The sequence below is a fragment of the Ambystoma mexicanum genome, chromosome 3p, assembly GCF_040938575.1.
Source record: "Ambystoma mexicanum isolate Mex_15411 chromosome 3p, UKY_AmexF1_1, whole genome shotgun sequence".
In the NCBI taxonomy this organism is placed as follows: Eukaryota; Metazoa; Chordata; class Amphibia; order Caudata; family Ambystomatidae; genus Ambystoma; species Ambystoma mexicanum.
The window spans coordinates 888,257,151-888,273,972 of record NC_090925.1 but is presented as its reverse complement, the minus strand read 5'-3'; the positions used below and the strand labels follow the sequence as shown (position 1 = coordinate 888,273,972).

Here is a 16,822-nt window from a genome sequence, read left to right as displayed (position 1 = left end):
TGCTTTGTTTGGCAAAGCATTTGAGAATGCACAAAGTGCCAAGGGAAGAGTATGACATCTTAAAATCATTAGGACAACTGTATAATAAACCTTTTGTCCAGAGAGGTGTTTAACACCGGTGTTGGGGAGAATTCTAATTTCTGTGCTCATTCCCTTCAATCTTAGAGACCCCTTGCTCTTTTGCTGGACTTGGGACTCTTTAAATGTTATCCTTGGCGTGAGTGAGACCTTTTTCTCACTCTCATTACCTGATTTGGATTTTGAGTCTGACAAACTCCATAGGCATCTGCTTTTTGTATGGTGACACACAGCACCTTCAGTGCAGTGTCACAAAGAAATCCCTTTTAGATTTCTCATAAGGTTTAAATACCTTTTTCTTGTGTGAACTACAGTTCCCAAGAATAGTAAAGTGAAGTTGACTTTACTTACCTTTTCTCTTCGTAGGTCCAGCACAAACCATCTTTATGTGGAGTGCTGGGAGGTTACCAAGAAGCCCCTTATCCTACATTCTCATGTAACATATTTGTTACCCTCACTACTTTCAATGGCTGATGGCAGTGGTTTAATGTTCCTACCATTGTGCTTTTCTACCGCAGGCTGAACCCTCAGCTGCAGTACTGCACCCATGGGTGACATTTTGTCAAACTGGTCCCTGTCTTCTATTTTTGCCATTTTCTAGTTGTGAGTTCTTTCTTGGGTTTTACTCTGTGCTTTGAGACAGATTTGAGCCCTTTGTGTCTTGCCTTTTGCAGGCTTCAGCCCAGAAGCCGCCTCTGGCTCCAGTGTTTTTCGGAAGGACAGGATGTGAGGGAGGGTCCCCAAACTCCCCTGTCCTTTGTCTCTAGGAATGCCTGAATGCAACTCGTCCTGATTGGCTGGCTGTCCTTTCAGGACAGCCTAGGCTGTGCATGAATGGAAAATACCTGCTTAAAAGGCGAGGGTTTTGTGACTACAGGCAGAGTCGACCACTGGTAGAAACACCCGACTAAGAAACCGTGAACGAAGCTTGCTGCATCCTCCTGGACCTTTGAATTGCACAGTGAAGCCCTGCTGCTGTGCTGATCTACTTTTTCACCTCGACAGAGAAGTTCCGGACGGAACGACTTCTCCCTTTGGGTTAGTGGAACCAACTAACCCAGAGACTAACTGCACTGAACCATCACCCCCGACTTGCTATGCCTCTCTGTTGCTTCGAAAGCCCAATGCAAGGGGTCGAGTATCCGTACTCTAGTAACGTCTGATGCTGTAACAAATCCGGCTTGAAGCTCCAGGAGTCTCCCAAGGACCTTCGAGGAGTAGGACGACCAGATCCCGAGCCCACTCACCAGAGTGCAGGACCCAAGGAGTGAATGAATCCCAACTGGTATCCGAAAACCGCAGAGGTGCTGTTTGCTAAGCGCCGAAACCGTGAAGTGCCGCTGAACCATAAAGAGCCCGTAGTTGCCGATGACCTCCCAAGTACCGCCGCAGGACCACTCCAGATGTCCTCCCTCTTGTCCCCACGACAGAGGCTTGGGAACAAGGGTCTGCACTGCTGTAGCAAGATAGAATCCAGCTGGACAACTCTTCTTCAAACCAGAGGTACTGTTTAGGCTTGGGGTACTTACCTTATTGCTTTAAGCTGTGCTTTTCTCATTTGGGAATTGCAGTGGCTTACCTTTCAGAGTTGATTGCAATTCTCTTCTCACAGGCTTAACAGCTTGTGATCCCACAAGTGATTTTTCTACAAACTCTCTAACTTTGTGCAAGACTTAGATTTAAGAAGTGCCTCAGACGGAGTTCCAATTGACTTTGGCTGTCCTTGCTCCCTGAAGACTCTTCTAGTCCATTGACTTTGATACTGTTTGTCCCTCATAGGTGGTAACTTGTTGTAGACTGTTACTGCTGGGAAAGGCTTATCTAGATTTCATTGTAAGATTTAGTTGTTCTTACATATAATGAGAAACTGTCTAACCTTTTTCCTTCCCTAACCTTTCCTTTCTGTAACTTCAAAATCGGCAAAGTATAACTAGTGTGATAAATAAATGCCATTACTATCCTTGTGTTTGAAGTCACCTCAGTGTTTAGGAATTGTGTAAGAAGCATATCCAAAGATTATCCACTAACTTGTTTTGATTCTGAAAAGTAATTTTAAAGTATATTTACAGTGTTACATGAATTGCCTTTTTAAAGAACGTTTATTTAAAAATTGATGGTAAATAAATAACTATAACTGAAATCTTAATTTCCAAGTGTCACTTGGCTACTTGTATTTACAGAATTCATTTGTACAGCTCACATTTACCCCTTTTGAGATAGGCCTGGCTGCTCAGTCACACTAACGGTTTGTGTAGTACAGACCTATTCCAAAAGGTGGGTTACCTAATACCAAGCAGATCAGTGTTGTGTAAACTCACACAGTGTGACTGCATCAATTCTTACCTAACAACAAGATATTTTTGTGGACTATGTCGACAACGCTCCTCAAGTTATAATCAGGGAGGTCACCATCATGGGTAACTCACAGGGACAGTCAACTGTAGGTTTTCAAGGAGGATACAAAAGATCCAGAAGTAGAGGCAGGGCCTCTGTCACTAGAGACTCCACTACCTCTAAACAATGTCACCCCGTTTCAGGTCTCCTCCCATGCTACTCCGGTCGTAGGTTTCATATCTCAATTCACCCACGCATGGTAGGGGATCACATAAGACAAGTGGGTGTTGTCCACTGCTGCAGGGAGGTACTGCATAGAACCTCTGCGGAAACCACTCAACCACCACACAGGAAAATGATGACAAAAAGACTCATACTACTGGAAGAAGTAAAGAGCCTGCTGGAAAAAGACACCATAGAAATAGTCCCAACAAACCAGGTAAACAAGGGTATCTATTCAACGTGCTTCCTTGTGCAAAAGAAATACTTGACTATGCACCCTGTAATAGACATGCCCCCAGCAAACAAATATGTCAAAAAACAGACGTTTTGCATGACAACACTGCAGGAGGTAATCCCTCGCTTAAAACAGGGGGATTTCATGGCAACATTGGATATGAAAGATGCATACTTTCATGTTTCAATGTTCCCAGCACACAGAGTATCTGTGCTTCCAAATAGCCATTACCAATTCAAGGTACTCCCCTTCAGCATAGCCTCCGCTCCAAGAGTGTTAACAAAAGTACTAGCAGTGGTGGCGGCGCACCCACGCAGAGAATCCAGTTGACAGAAAGGGGTGGGTGGCTGTCCAATCAGGACAGCCATTCCCCTGGTGGGACCTGGTTCCATTCAGGCACATCTAAGGGCATGGGAGTTTCGGGCTCCTCACCTGCTTCCTGCCCTCTCAGACACATTGAAGCCTTGGCGGGCTACACAAAGCGTTCCCGCCAGAGACAAAACTCCCATTCAGACCTCCCTCTTCCAGGATGTTAGAAGAACAACCACACAAGAAATGGCATAATAAGAAAGGAGCCACCATGTAACAACATAGGTGACTCTCCTGTGCATAACCGCAGCTGTGAATACAGCCTATGGTAGAAAATTGCACAAAAGCCGGTAGAACACGTCCACTGCCATCAGCCATAACTATAGAGTTGTCACTGTAACCAGAAGCCTAGAGAAGGGGATACTAGATCTGTAAACAATTAACGTTTAGGAAGGATACAAAGTATCCCTTTCCTTAAGAACAGTCGTTTTTAAGGAAAATGAAAGCATATAAAAGGAGAACCCAAAGGGCCCTCAGCAACACTGCAAATGGGGTTCTGTGTGCTGCAAAAGTGAAACACTGACGCCTTGTAAGAGTTATGGAGGAAAGCAAGACTCCATAAAATAAGGTAAAACATAGTTCCCATGGTTAGAGCAAATCGGAAAGAATGAGGGGGGGGAGAAAGGCTCCCCTCATTCAGGACAACAGGAAAATGGTCCAGAAGTCCAGCAAAAAGTTCTGGGTGGTCTCACTAGGAGAGGGGATTAAGCATACAACGGACATCTCCCTAACACACTCCCTTGTCATTGTTTTATCCTATCCTCTCTAAGTTATGTATGTTGGAGTTTTTTCCCAGTAACTATGGCAAAATATGAATTAAAGGTGCTGAGTGTATCCTCCCCTTCTGTTTGTTTTTTAGTGACATGGCAATTGTGTATTCAGTGGCTGCAAGCATTCTTTCCCCTGGACACTAATTTTTATCTAATTTTAAGTGTTTAGATTTGAGTGAGTACATTGGTGTGGTTTTTGTATTTTACTGAATGTACATTTTGTATCACATTGATGTTCTTGTCTTTTATGGTATTTTGCTGAATAAAAGCAATTGATTGATTGCATTATTTATACATTTCAGCATGAAGTGGCTTCTGTTGAGATGTTTGATCACCTTATTGCATGCAATGGTCTTCAAGAAGTCATGAAAGGTTATGGCCTATCCTTACCAGAAGACTTGGTTTTTATTAAGGAGCAAATAGCAGGGCCTGCTGCATCTGATGAAGATTCCTCTAAAAACAATTCCTCTGTAAGTCCGCTTTTCAAAAATCAAACATTTAAAATGCATTTCAATATTTGTAGAAATGGAGAAATCCAATGTATCTTGTCCTATGTTTGTTTTAATTAATAGGAATGTATGCCTTTTTCTCCATATGGCAAGTGCCACTCTTAACCTAGCCTTTGTGGAAATGAAACTAAGTCTTACTCTTATCCCTGCTGCCTAACTGCAGAATACATATTGGTCATATTGTACTGGACTTATTACGCTGTGTTTACATTCCCGACACCTCCTTCAAGTAATGTTTGTATATTTCTATCAAATGTATTCCCGTTCCTCATATTTGTATGTTTTTTCCTGATCTGGCAGTTTTATGTTTGATACTTGGTAGTGCGAAGCCATGCAAAGTTGGACACAAAACAATGTTACTCCTACATCCCATCCCCTTTGCTCTATCCTGCATGGGCGTCCCTCGCTAGGGACAGGAACAGAATCTTATTTCACCAGAAAAATTACTGTCCCTTTAAATGTATATGCGCGCAGGGGTGCGGCCCTGGGAGCATGCGCTCCTGTTAGGGAAGATTGTATGCAGTACCCTGTGGGAGACTGTGCCAGCCTGGTCGTCTTGGCAATAGTTGACCCAACCTTTTGATATAAGCATGTACTACACAAGTTGGTAGAGTGACTGAGCAGCCAGGCTTATCTCAAGAGGGGTCAATGTGAGATGTAGGGTTATAACAGAGATTCACAGTGACGGGTATTCAATTAACACTTACACTCAATGTTTCTTGATTAAATAATTATTTATTCATTTAAGTCAGTTCAATAAGCCTTCTTTAGAAGGGAGCAATAATATGTAACACTTGGAGGGCGCTAGAGAGCCCCACCAAGATGGCTGCTCCGTTGTGAGCTCCGTGCCAGGCTCCCAAAATCCTGTAAAATATAGCGACTGTTACAGCTATACCGACACCAGTTTCCCACGTACGTTGTAATATGTGTTGGGAACCCGCAGAGGAAAGAACTGTGAAGCTGCACCCCCCACAATGAGTGTACCAAGCAGCGAAGAGGCCCGCTGGCGAAGAAGACACGGGCCGCGCCGTCTAGCTGCTAGATCTCCTGAGAGAGCGACTGAGAACGGCAAACCCTGCCTGTCCAGCAAGCAGACGCCCAGCTCCGGTCCCCAGCACGAGCGGCCCCACACTGCCGCACCAAGGACCGCGTGGCGCGGGGTGAGGCACCCCCGCCAGAGCCGCATGAGCAGAGGAGTGGTGGAAGGAGACCATTTCTGCCACCGTCAGCGGCCCTGCCACCATCTCCAACACCCACACCCCCATGGTGGAGGCAACGGCGAGACCGGCGGCTGCGGCCCCCAACACGAGCCCGAAGTGACCCGCGCATAAAAGAAAACACCAGCTGAGGTGGCTGCACACCGTGGGAGCCAGCTGGGGCACGGCCCGACACGGCCAGAACAAAGAACAGCACTGAACGGCGGGGGAGTGGCGGCAGCCGCAGGCAATCACACACGGAACCGCGGCCACCTGCAGCATTGCACCACCGTCCCCAGCACAGGAGAGTGCTGCCGAAAACCACCTCAAGCACCCGGCACACTCAATAACAATGGAGCCAGGAGGACGCCCCACCTGTGCAAACCCATTCGCTCAGCTGTCGGCAGTGGAGGCCAAGGCACGGCCAGCCCAGGGTGGGCCTGAACCATCATCCCAGGTGCCAGCATGACCAGCAGTCCAAAGCACGACCGGTGGGCTGCTCCAAGTCCCTGAGAAGACCAACACCTGCTCACTCCAGCCAGACCCCCGGCTTCCCGCGCCAGCAGCGGCGGAGGGCGCCCGGCCGCCCCAGGGCTTCACTCACGCAGCAGCCAGCCATAAATCCTAACAGTCTGGCGAGGGCCGCCGGAGTGGGAATAAACCTGACGCTGGAGGCAGTCCGGTGGAGCCCTGAGCATACTGCTGACTCAACTGCAGCAGAACACGGCAGACGCCGCTCCAGCAGAGCACCCCTGGCCTGCAGAGCCACAATCAAGCACCTAAACACCCACACCCCAACGCAGTGCGGTGGGAGGCCTCTCCACGTGCCGCACAGTACAAAGATCTGGGGCACCACCTCACCCGCCAGTCTGAAGACCCACAGACCATTCAATAACTGACCAACCTGATTCAATGCCGTTCACGCACAATACCCCTTAACGACGACACGACCTCAGGTCCATCTGCCTGACAAATCCTTCAAGCCTACCCCGTGTCGTAGGCACATGCGCCTACACAGAACCGGAACAATAACCACATAGGCGGAACCGCCACATGGCTGCCCACCTCCAATCCCATTGTGCTTTGCCTGCCATCTGTTCCCACCAGCGAACCCCAGTTCTCAAAACCCCAGTGGACCTGCTCCAACCCCCTACTGTATCAGCACATAACTCTCCTGCACCGGGCCCCCTCCAGGCCCGGAGCGCCAACCCCACATATGGGGAGAGCAGATAAAATGCAAAGAGAGCTCAATTTCAAGTCCAACTCTGTTGCCAGAACCCCTGGGTCGCCACCATCACCTAATGCCCCGGAACTGAGGATGGATCCAATGGACAGTGCACCCCAGAACCCTGAACTAGACATACGTGCCATCCTATTGGATCTTAAAACTGGGATTGGCAACCTAGACTCTAAGCTTGATGCCCTATCCTCCACAGTTGACCAACTCCAACACAGACTGGACAAGCACGAGGACAGGCTGGACACCGCTGAACAAAGAGTGTCTGACCTGGAAGACGGAACCTCCACTCTCACCACCAGGGTGGCCGCTCTGGAAACCCAAATGAAAACCGTGGTAGCAAAGACTTAGAAGACAGGAATCGCTGCAGTAAGATAAGGCTGTTGGGAATACGAGAACGGCAAGCCCCACGAAAAATTGAAGAGTTTGTAGAGACCATATGCAAGGAGCTCTTCGGGGAAACGGCCGTGTCCCAACTTTTCATCATAGAAAGAGCACACCGCATACCTGCGACACGTCCTGTCCCTTGCGCGCCCACCCAATGCGCTATCATCGCACAGCTACTTAACTTCAAAGACCGGGACATGAGCCTGCAACTTGCAAGGGAAAAAAAGGAGCTATCCTCCAACGGCGAAAAAATACAGATATACCCCGATTTCTCCCAAGCCATACAAGCAACACGTAACTCCTTTACTGGAGTGAAGAGACGCCTCAGGGACAACCGAATACAATACTCCATGCTCTTCCCCGCCAAGTTGCGCATGCAACACTCAATCCTTTAACTCCCCCGAGGTGGTCAGCTGTTATCTGGACGACATGGGATGCCTGCCAGGCCCCAACAATCCGAGACCAAACCGGGCTGGCGGGGGCGGGTGAGACCCGATTTAAGGTCCAAAAACGAAGTGAGGAATCCACATCGCATAACGGCGCTTCTCACGCCAGGGCCTGAGTCCACAGCCTACAAGCAAAGGGAACCGACAAACCACTCCTACCAAAAGTAAACCGAACAACAATTCAACATTACCCACATTCGCGCTCACCCATAACCGTTCGTAGGAGCTGGCAAGCTTTGCCGGACTCTAGCGCCCCAAGCGCAGCACAGTTATTAGTTTACAGGGTGGGTACATAAACCGGGCGAATTGAGGGTTGCCCGCAGGGGAGGGAAGGGTTTTTAATTTTAAAGGCTGCGTTCACCTCGGTCCCGGTCAATGCCGTCCACCCCCCTAGAGAACCTCGATTCACAGAACAAGCTCACACGGCTCCACCCCGCAGACTCCAAGCCGGCCCTACCACACTTAACTCCAACGAGCCATCACTATTGAACATTCAAGTTAATCACATGGGACATCAGGGGAGGTAACAGTCCAGCCAAGACATGGAAAATATCCCACTACCTCAAGCGGCATAAAGTGGATGTTGCCCTCATACAAGAGACTCACCTACTCCCGTCCTCAGAAAATCAATGCCCCCCCCCCCCCCTTAGGAGGCTGCCACAGATACTACTACTCCTCCTCTTATGCCAGGGAAGTGGCCATCTTAATAAATAGACACACGAAATTCAGGCTGATAGCTGTAGCACGAGACACCGAAGGCAGAATGCTCATGGTACGAGGAGTGCTAGAGGGCACAGAGGTGGTCATGATAAACTCGTATGGCCCAAACACTGTCAACACCAACTCCTTCGACTAGGTGATGCAACACCTCGCCGAGGTTAACAACGCCATGGTCATCTGGGGTGGCTACCTGAACACTACACTTGACCCCACGTGGGACAAATCGCATACAAACACAAGCCCGGCAAGCTTCCAGGTCCGTGAGATATGCGAGATCTACGACCTCGTGGACATGTGCAGACTCACCAAGCATCCTGAGAATTCACCTTCCACTCCTGGGTGCACGGGACCGACTGGCGCCTGGACTACCTGCTGGTGTCCAGGTCAGGGGGTCTGCAATGGGACGAGTGTCAGATACTGCCTCGGACCATCTCCGATCATTTCCCTGTCACCCTGGATTGTGCCCCAGCTGATGGCTGTGCAAAACACCCCACATCAAGATTCAAGGCTGCGGTACTTCAGAACCCAGTGTTCGCCCAAGAACTCGGAGAAGAGATGAGATCCTTCCTTGCCTCCAACCGAGAGTTGGCTCCCTTGCACGGAATTCTGTGGGAGACCCTGAAGTGCTTCACCAGGGGCATATATATGGCCAAGGAGCATGGCATATTGAAGAACATCAGGAAACTCCTTCAGAGGAGTGAGACCCGCCTGAAGGAACTGGAACAAACATACGTGACCCTGGGAGATCCCAGCATATTAGCCCTCATAAAAAGAACTTAATGAATTCAGAGACAACGCAGACTGCGAGTGCCACTACCTGGCACGTGGCCACCAAATACGGCAATACGGTGAGGGCCAGAAACCAGGTGCACTCCTTGCCAGGATGCTAGCCACGGACAGACGACCACCAGTGGTCGAGTGTGTCCGCGATCCAAGCAGGAATCTGGTCCGTACAGAAAGAGAGATGGTGGCAACCTTCCGAACTTTCTACCAAGACCTGTACAGTTCCATGGCCTCGAACAACACAGACACAAATAGTATCTCGACGACACAGAACTCTAATGGGTGAATGGAGAGATGAATCTCTCAACAAGCAGATCACGACAGATTAAATCTAACGATTATAAAAACTGCCAGGATCTAAAGCACCAGGCCCTGGCGGCCTGACTGGAGACTTCTATAAAACGCTGTGCCCTTCCCTTGCTCCACTTCTCCGATTGGTAAATGAAGAAGCCATGTTGAAAGGATGCCTTCCTCCCACTACGTGAAGCCAACTTCATTCTACTCCACAAACCCAGGAAGACCCCAGAAGAATGTGACTCATACAGGCCGATCTCGTTGATCAACATGGACAACAAGATCCTTGCTGAAATCCAGACTAACCGGCTGCTCCCCCTAATGCCTGGTCTGGTCCTGGCGGATCAAGCAGGCTTCATCCCGGGATGCAGCAGAACATTCGGCATCCACCGACTCTTCAGCATCATTGAAACACTGGACCCCACAACACAGGCAATCGCAGTCCTCGACGCAGAGAAGGCATTCGACTCAGCCGAATGGCCCTTAGTCTCTTTGCAGTACTACAGGAAATGGGCCTCGGAACATATTTCCTCGGCCTGGTCTCACTCCTCTACAAAGACCCTCTGACCACCATCATGCTGGGAGCCACAAAATCCGAACCCATTGAACTGAAAGGAGGAAACAGGCAGGGCTGCCCTCTGTCGGCCCTCGCAATGGAACCTCTAGCAGCCAATCTCACGTCTAAACTCATAGACAAGGGCCTCCCTATCGGACCACACAAACTGATTCTCTCCCTATATGCCGACGACGTTGCGCTCCTGGTCAGCGACCCGACAATCAACCTAAACCCAGTAATGAGAGAAGTCCTCAAATTTGGCGCCTTCTCTGGCCTACGAATTAATCACAGCAAATCCATTGTGTTCCCACTAACACCCAGCACTGCAGCATTCGTAGACGACTTCCAATTCAAGTGGGAGACATCAGGGGTCAGATACCTGTCAGTCATGATGTCCAGGAACTATGACTACCTATTACGCGACAACTACACAAAGACACTGGCGCTGCTCATCGAGAAAGTAACCAGATGGAAACGCCTCCCCCTCACGCTCTGGGGTTGAATCTTGATAGTCAAGATGGTCATACTGCCTAACCTCCTTTATCTGTTCGAGACCATACTGCTGCTGCTGACAGAGCTTTTTCCAACAACTGCGCAGCCTCACCCTCAAGTTAATCTGGACATGCAAACCGGCAAGGGTCACCTACACCACCCTCATTCAACCCATTGCAAAGGGTGGCCTTGCGCTGCCCAATCTGGAGCGCTACTATTGGGCGGCTCAAGCGCAATTCCTGAGCCACTGGTACTCGACCCAATTCATCCCACCACATGTCCAGCTTGAGAGGGCACTCGCCACGCCCAACCTCCTACGTGCCCTCATCCTAGGAGACCTTAAGGTGCTGCAGAAGACACTGAACATAGTGCTAAACATATACGAAATCTGGAGAAGAATTGCACATAGTAACGGTATGGCTTTCAGATACTCTCCCCCTTCTACCAGCAAGATTTATATCAGGAATGCCACTCACAATCGAGAAAATCTACCTACAACTGACAGTTAAACTACAAATTGTCACGATAAACGACTAGTTCGTAGATGGCACCAAAATACAGAGTTTCCCACCCTACCACCTACATGGCAGTTGCTGTACGGAATAATCCAGGCACAAGGTGAGGGCAGACTGGTATCAAGTATTTACAAGGATCTACTGGCCACCACACACCAACGACCTCCAGGCTAAGGTGGGAGAAGCCACTGGCAGACACTATAAGCGAGGAGGATTGGTCCTACATACAGTGGCAAACGCAAAAAGTAGCTCTAAATTCAAGATATAATCTTATCCATTTTAACTTCCTCCACCAGACTTACCACACACCGGCTAAGCTCCATCACCATAACACGTCCATGTCTTCAGCTTGTGGGAGATGCGGGAGTACACCCGCAGACTTTCTCCACCTGGCCTGGGAGGGCCCGACGGTCGAGCGATTCGGGGGAGGAGGTGCTAAACACAACGTCAGCGATAATGGGGGAACAACTCAGAAGCTGCCCCATGGCGATTATGCTAGGATGCACCAAAGACCTGCAACCCGCGACAAGGAAACTGGCTGGCCTGTTGCTGGTACTGGCCAGACGGCAGGTCGCTATGACCTGGGGAAGAAGACCACCCCCCACCAAGATGAAATGGCTACAAGATGTGGCATACTGCCAAGACATCTAAGTTAACTTTATCAGGACTCTGCCTCTACACGCTCGACCACCCGATATATGGGGGCCCTATCTGAACGCCGCCCCATGACCAACTTGCAGACCTAGGCAGAGACGCTCAGCCATTGTATAATAAGCAATCGAACAAAAAGGAGCGCAGAACTCTATTGGAGGCGGGGGTGTGGGGAGCGAGCAGGGTGGGAAGACGGGACCGTGTAACGCAGCTTTTTCCTTTTCTTTTTTTGTTTTCGTTCATTGCTATTGTTAAGTAATGAGTGTTTGTTTGAAAGACCAAAAATAAAGTTTGGAAAAAAAGAATATATAACACATCAAAATACACACTCAGTTTCTTTAAATCAGTAGATACCGATTTGGGATGGCACACAGACTCTTCCTACACCCTGAGGTGACTTAAATAACTAGGACACTGTGGACATTGATATATCACTGGCACATTTAGAGCAATACTGAGGTTAGTGTCAAAAGGAAAAGATGAGGGAATAAAACAATGGTTAACACATTTTAAGCAGGTAAGTACTTTGGAATCCCCCAATGCAAAGTAAATTAACCCTTTCCCAGCTACACAAGTTATAGAATGTGACTTTTGTTGAGGGTTAGTTAAAGCACAAAGTCAGAGGTTAGAAGAGTCATTCAGGGGGCCAGGACAAACAAAGTTAATTGAGCAAAAGTCTAGGTGAGCTGAATCACTTATTGTAGGTAAGTAAAATGTCTTGCACAATGTTTTAGAATTCTTTGTTGAAAATGAAATGACTGTTGGACCACAAGCTGGGAGGCATGTGAGGAGCATGTTAGGCAAGATTGTATGCAGTACCCTTTGGGTGCACTACAACAACCCTGATCTCCTGGCAATATGAACCCAACCTTTGGTATAAGCTTGTACTACACAGGTTGGTAGCGTGTTGAGCAGCCAGGATTCTCTCAAGAGGGGTCAATGTGAGCTGTAGGGGAGTAACACAGATTCACAGTGACAAGTATTCAAATAAACTCTTACACGCAAGGTTTCTTGAATAAACAATGTATTATTTATTTATCAGTCAGTTAAAATAAGCCTTCTTCAGAAGGGAGCAATGTAACAGTAACACTCGAATACACCTAAAAATGAAACTCTTAATTTTTCTAAATCAGTAAGTACCCTTTTGGGATGGGCCACAGACACTACCTCCACCTTCAGGTGACTTCAATAGTTATGGTGCTGGGGACTTTTGATTTTGATTAATTTCTTATGCGCCCCAGGCAGATAACTGCATTTGGGCGCAGATGTTAACTAAAGGATTGGGTATATCGCTGTGGCGAGTCTGAAGTAACGGCGACCCTAGAGGAGAGAGGGTCATTTAAACAGGAAGGTTTTCAATTCCTTTCTGAATCTTTCCAGAGTAGTGCATGAGCGAATGCTAAGGGGCAGCTGGTTTCAGAGTTTGGGCCCAAATGCAGAGAACCTTCAATCCCCTTTAGAGAGATATTTTGTCCACGGGACGCATACCAGTAGTTTATCTTCTGAGCGGAGAACTCTGGTTGGATAATCGTGTCGAATTCTGGTGTTCAAGTATCGGGGTGCAAGTTTGTGATAGCACTTGTACACCAGGCATGCCGCCTTAAATTTAATGCCGTCTTCCACCATCAGCCAGTGCAACATTTTCCTAGCTGTGGACACATGATCTCTTTTGCCTAGATGAGCTATTAGCCTAACGGCCGCATTCTGGGCCCTCTGCAATCTTAGCATTTGTTTCCTTGGTATCCCTGTCAAGAGGCTGTTGCAGTAATCAAGGTGGGAGTTAACCAGAGCTCCCACCACTACTGGGAGATCCTGAGATGTTAAAAAAAAAAAAGGAAGCACATTTCTGAGCAGTCGCAGGGAGTAATATACTGATTTTACTTTTGCCCCTGTCTGGGCTTCATTGGCCAGATTTTCTTGCCAAATACAGCCGAGATTGTTCACTTTCCTTGAGAATGGGATGCTCACTCCCAGTATTTGCGGGTTATAATTTGTCTTCCTCTCTATTTCTTCTCTGATCTGAACAGAATCATTTCTGTTTTCCCTGCATTAAGTTGTAATTGGTTGCAGGACATCCACTTTTTTACATCTTGCATACAGCGGTCTATCATCTCAAATGCCCCCAACAGATTGTCTGTCTCCACATAAATCTGTGTATCGTCCGCATATGAGTGAAATCGTAAGCAGTGTCTCCTCAAGATATCAAATAGTGGTCGGATGTATAGATTAAAAATCAGCGGAGAGGAGTGCTGACCCCTGGGGGACTCCACACCTCAGTTGTATTAATTCTGAGAGAAATGCTCCCAGAGTTACCCGCTGTGTTCTATCCTGTAAAAAGGAGTCGAACCAGTCTACATTAATATATCACTGTTGCATTTAGAATCAGGTTTAAGAGTTTGTCAAAGAGAAAGGTTATTATGACACAAGAGATGTCACAAATGTTTCTGAAAGCAGGTAAGTACTTTTGTAACCCCCTCCATCCCCCAATGCAAAATTAGTTCTTCCTTTCCTGGAAGGAAGACCAAACATTCAGAGGGAAGAAGAGTCATTAGGGAGCCAGGCCAGGCCAAAGTCAATTGAGCAAAGGTCCAGGTGAGCTGAAGCCCTTCCTAGAGGTAGGTAAAAGTCTTGAACAATGTTTTAGAAGTCTTTGTAGAAAAGAAGAAATCAAAGTAGGGCCACAAGCTGTTTAGGCTTGTTAAGTAAAGAAGCTGTTAGCAACTTCACAGAAGCAACCAAAACATGTCTCAACTGAGAAAAAGTGAGGCTACACAAGAGGGAAGTTCTAGACTGTACAGTACCTTTGGTTAGAAGAAAACTGTTCCAGCTGGCTTCTGTTCCTGTGCAGTTCTGCAGATCCTTTGTTCCTGGGCCTCAGTCGTGGGGACAAGAGGGAGGACGTATGGAGGACTACTGCACTGCAATGGGACGATCGGTGACCGAAAAGGACCAACTTCTATTCAGTGGCACTTCGCGGTTTCAGCTCCTCGTGTCTCAGCAAATGGCACCACTGCGGTTCTTGGCTGTAGAGATGCACTCTGTTTAGGTGGCTCAGGCTCGGTCAGTCCAGCTTCCTGGGAGTCCGTAGGATCTTCCTGAAGCTCTTGGCCAACTTAAAAGCAACGCACTCGATCTGGTGTTACTCTCCCTGGCTCTTCAGTTCCAGCAGCAGTGGAAATGCAACCAGCTTTGAGAGGATGTCCAGTTGGGATTCCTTCGTACAGTGGTCGACTCTGCCTTCCAAGCCAAAAATCCTCACCTTTTATGCAGGTTTCTCCCATTCGTTCCGGCCCAGCTGTCAGTCACCCAGCAGGGTGGCTGTCCTTGCCGGACAGCCAGCCGGCCAATCATCTAAGAGTGCAGTCCTGGCTCCTAGGAGACTAAGCACAGGGAGTTTCAGGCACCTCCCTAGCTTCCTGCCTCTGCCAGATACCCTGGAGCCCGAGGCAGTGTTGACTCGTGAATCGCGCCAAACTGGAGTAAATCTTAAGAAGGACCTTTCCCCAAAGAAATGGCGAAAAAAGACCAGGGCCATTTTGAGAAAAATGGCACCCATGGGTGCTTTACTGCAGCTGCGAACGCAGCCTGCGGTAAAAACTCCCAACGGTGGTAAAAGGTAAACCACTGCCACCAGCCATCAATTGTAGAAAGGGTAACATAACATTTTTACATGAGAAACTAGACAAAGGGGATACTAAGTAACCTATAAACACACAGATACATTCACACTGTTAGGAAGAATTTTCATAAATGTGCTAATTCCCCTCTACCTTAGAGACCCCCAGCTCTTTTGCTGAACTTTGGGACTTTGTTTTCTGTGTTTGTTTCTTTTTGATTATGGAGTTTTAGACAACTCCATAGGCATCATTTTTCAATGTGTGTCACACGGCACCCCCAGTGAAGTGACACAGGGGACGCATTTTAGGCTGCCCTAAGGTTTAAATACCTTCTCTGGGATAAACTACTGTTTCCCAGAGAAGGTAAAGTGAAATTGACTTTACTAGTCTTTTCAAATTCCTAGACCCAGCACACCCTATTTTACAATAGTGCTGGAAGGGTTACTTAGTATCCCCTATGTCTAGGAACACATGTAGCAGTCAAATGCAACCCTTTCCTCTCGAAATGGCTGGTGGCAGTGGTTTTACAACTAACAACCATGATTTTTCCCGACCGCGATCACTGATGGCGTTAAATCGCGGTAGCCATGTTTTTCAAGATGGCGTCTGAGCCCCTTTTGTTTAAACGGGTCCCGGTCTTCCTTTTTCGCCATTTCTTTTTGGAAAGGTCCTTCTAGAGTGTCTCTGTGCGCCAAACCCCGGTTTGGTCCCTTTGTTCCTATGCCTTTGGCGGGTTTCAGGACTGAAGACCGCCTCTGGCGTAAGAGTGTCCGGGGTGGGCAGGAAGTGAGGGAGGTGCCCGAAACTCCCTGTGCTTAGCCTCCTAAGAGACCCAAATGCACTCTAGTGTGGCTGGCTGACTGTAGGGCAAGGATAGCCACCCTGCTGGGTGAGTGGCAGCTAGGCTGGAATGAATGGGAGAAAACTGTGTAAAAGGAGAGTCTCTTGTCTTGGAAGGCAGAGTTGACCACTGGAACGAAAGAACCGAAGACGAGCTGGAATAGAAGGCTGCTGCAACTCCTGGACCGTTGGTTTGCCCGGTCAAGCCCTGCTGCAGGTCCGAATCGCCAAGTTCATCTCGACAGAGAAGCCCTTCAAGGACGACTTCTCCCTTGAGTTGGTGCGACCAATCAACTCGAACCTTATGCCAAATGGATAACAATCTCTGAGCTGGTTGTATTTTCCTCCCAGTGCTGCAGGAAACCGAATAACTAGGGAGAGGGACACCAAGTTTGTCTGCTTGTCTACAGCTACCGGAATTGAAGATTTGCCTTGGCCAGCTTTTTGACCAGTCCCAGTGCAGGAGTCCCCCGATGTCCTCCCTCTTGTCCCCACGACTGAGGCTGAGGAACAGCGAGATCTGCAGGAACAGACGTCTTCAGCTGCATCTTTTTCTTCATTTTAAAGTACT

At 48.2% G+C, this 16,822-nt stretch overlaps 1 protein-coding gene across 1 annotated transcript in view; it reads left to right on the top strand.

The window, feature by feature from the left end:
* SAMHD1 (SAM and HD domain containing deoxynucleoside triphosphate triphosphohydrolase 1) overlaps positions 1–16,822 on the top strand; it is a 697,568-nt gene that overhangs the window by 271,611 nt on the left and 409,135 nt on the right. Inside the window, exon 7 of the mRNA XM_069652117.1 lies at positions 4,311–4,478. Coding sequence (XP_069508218.1) covers positions 4,311–4,478 — 168 coding nt within the window. The remainder of the gene's footprint in view (positions 1–4,310; positions 4,479–16,822) is intronic.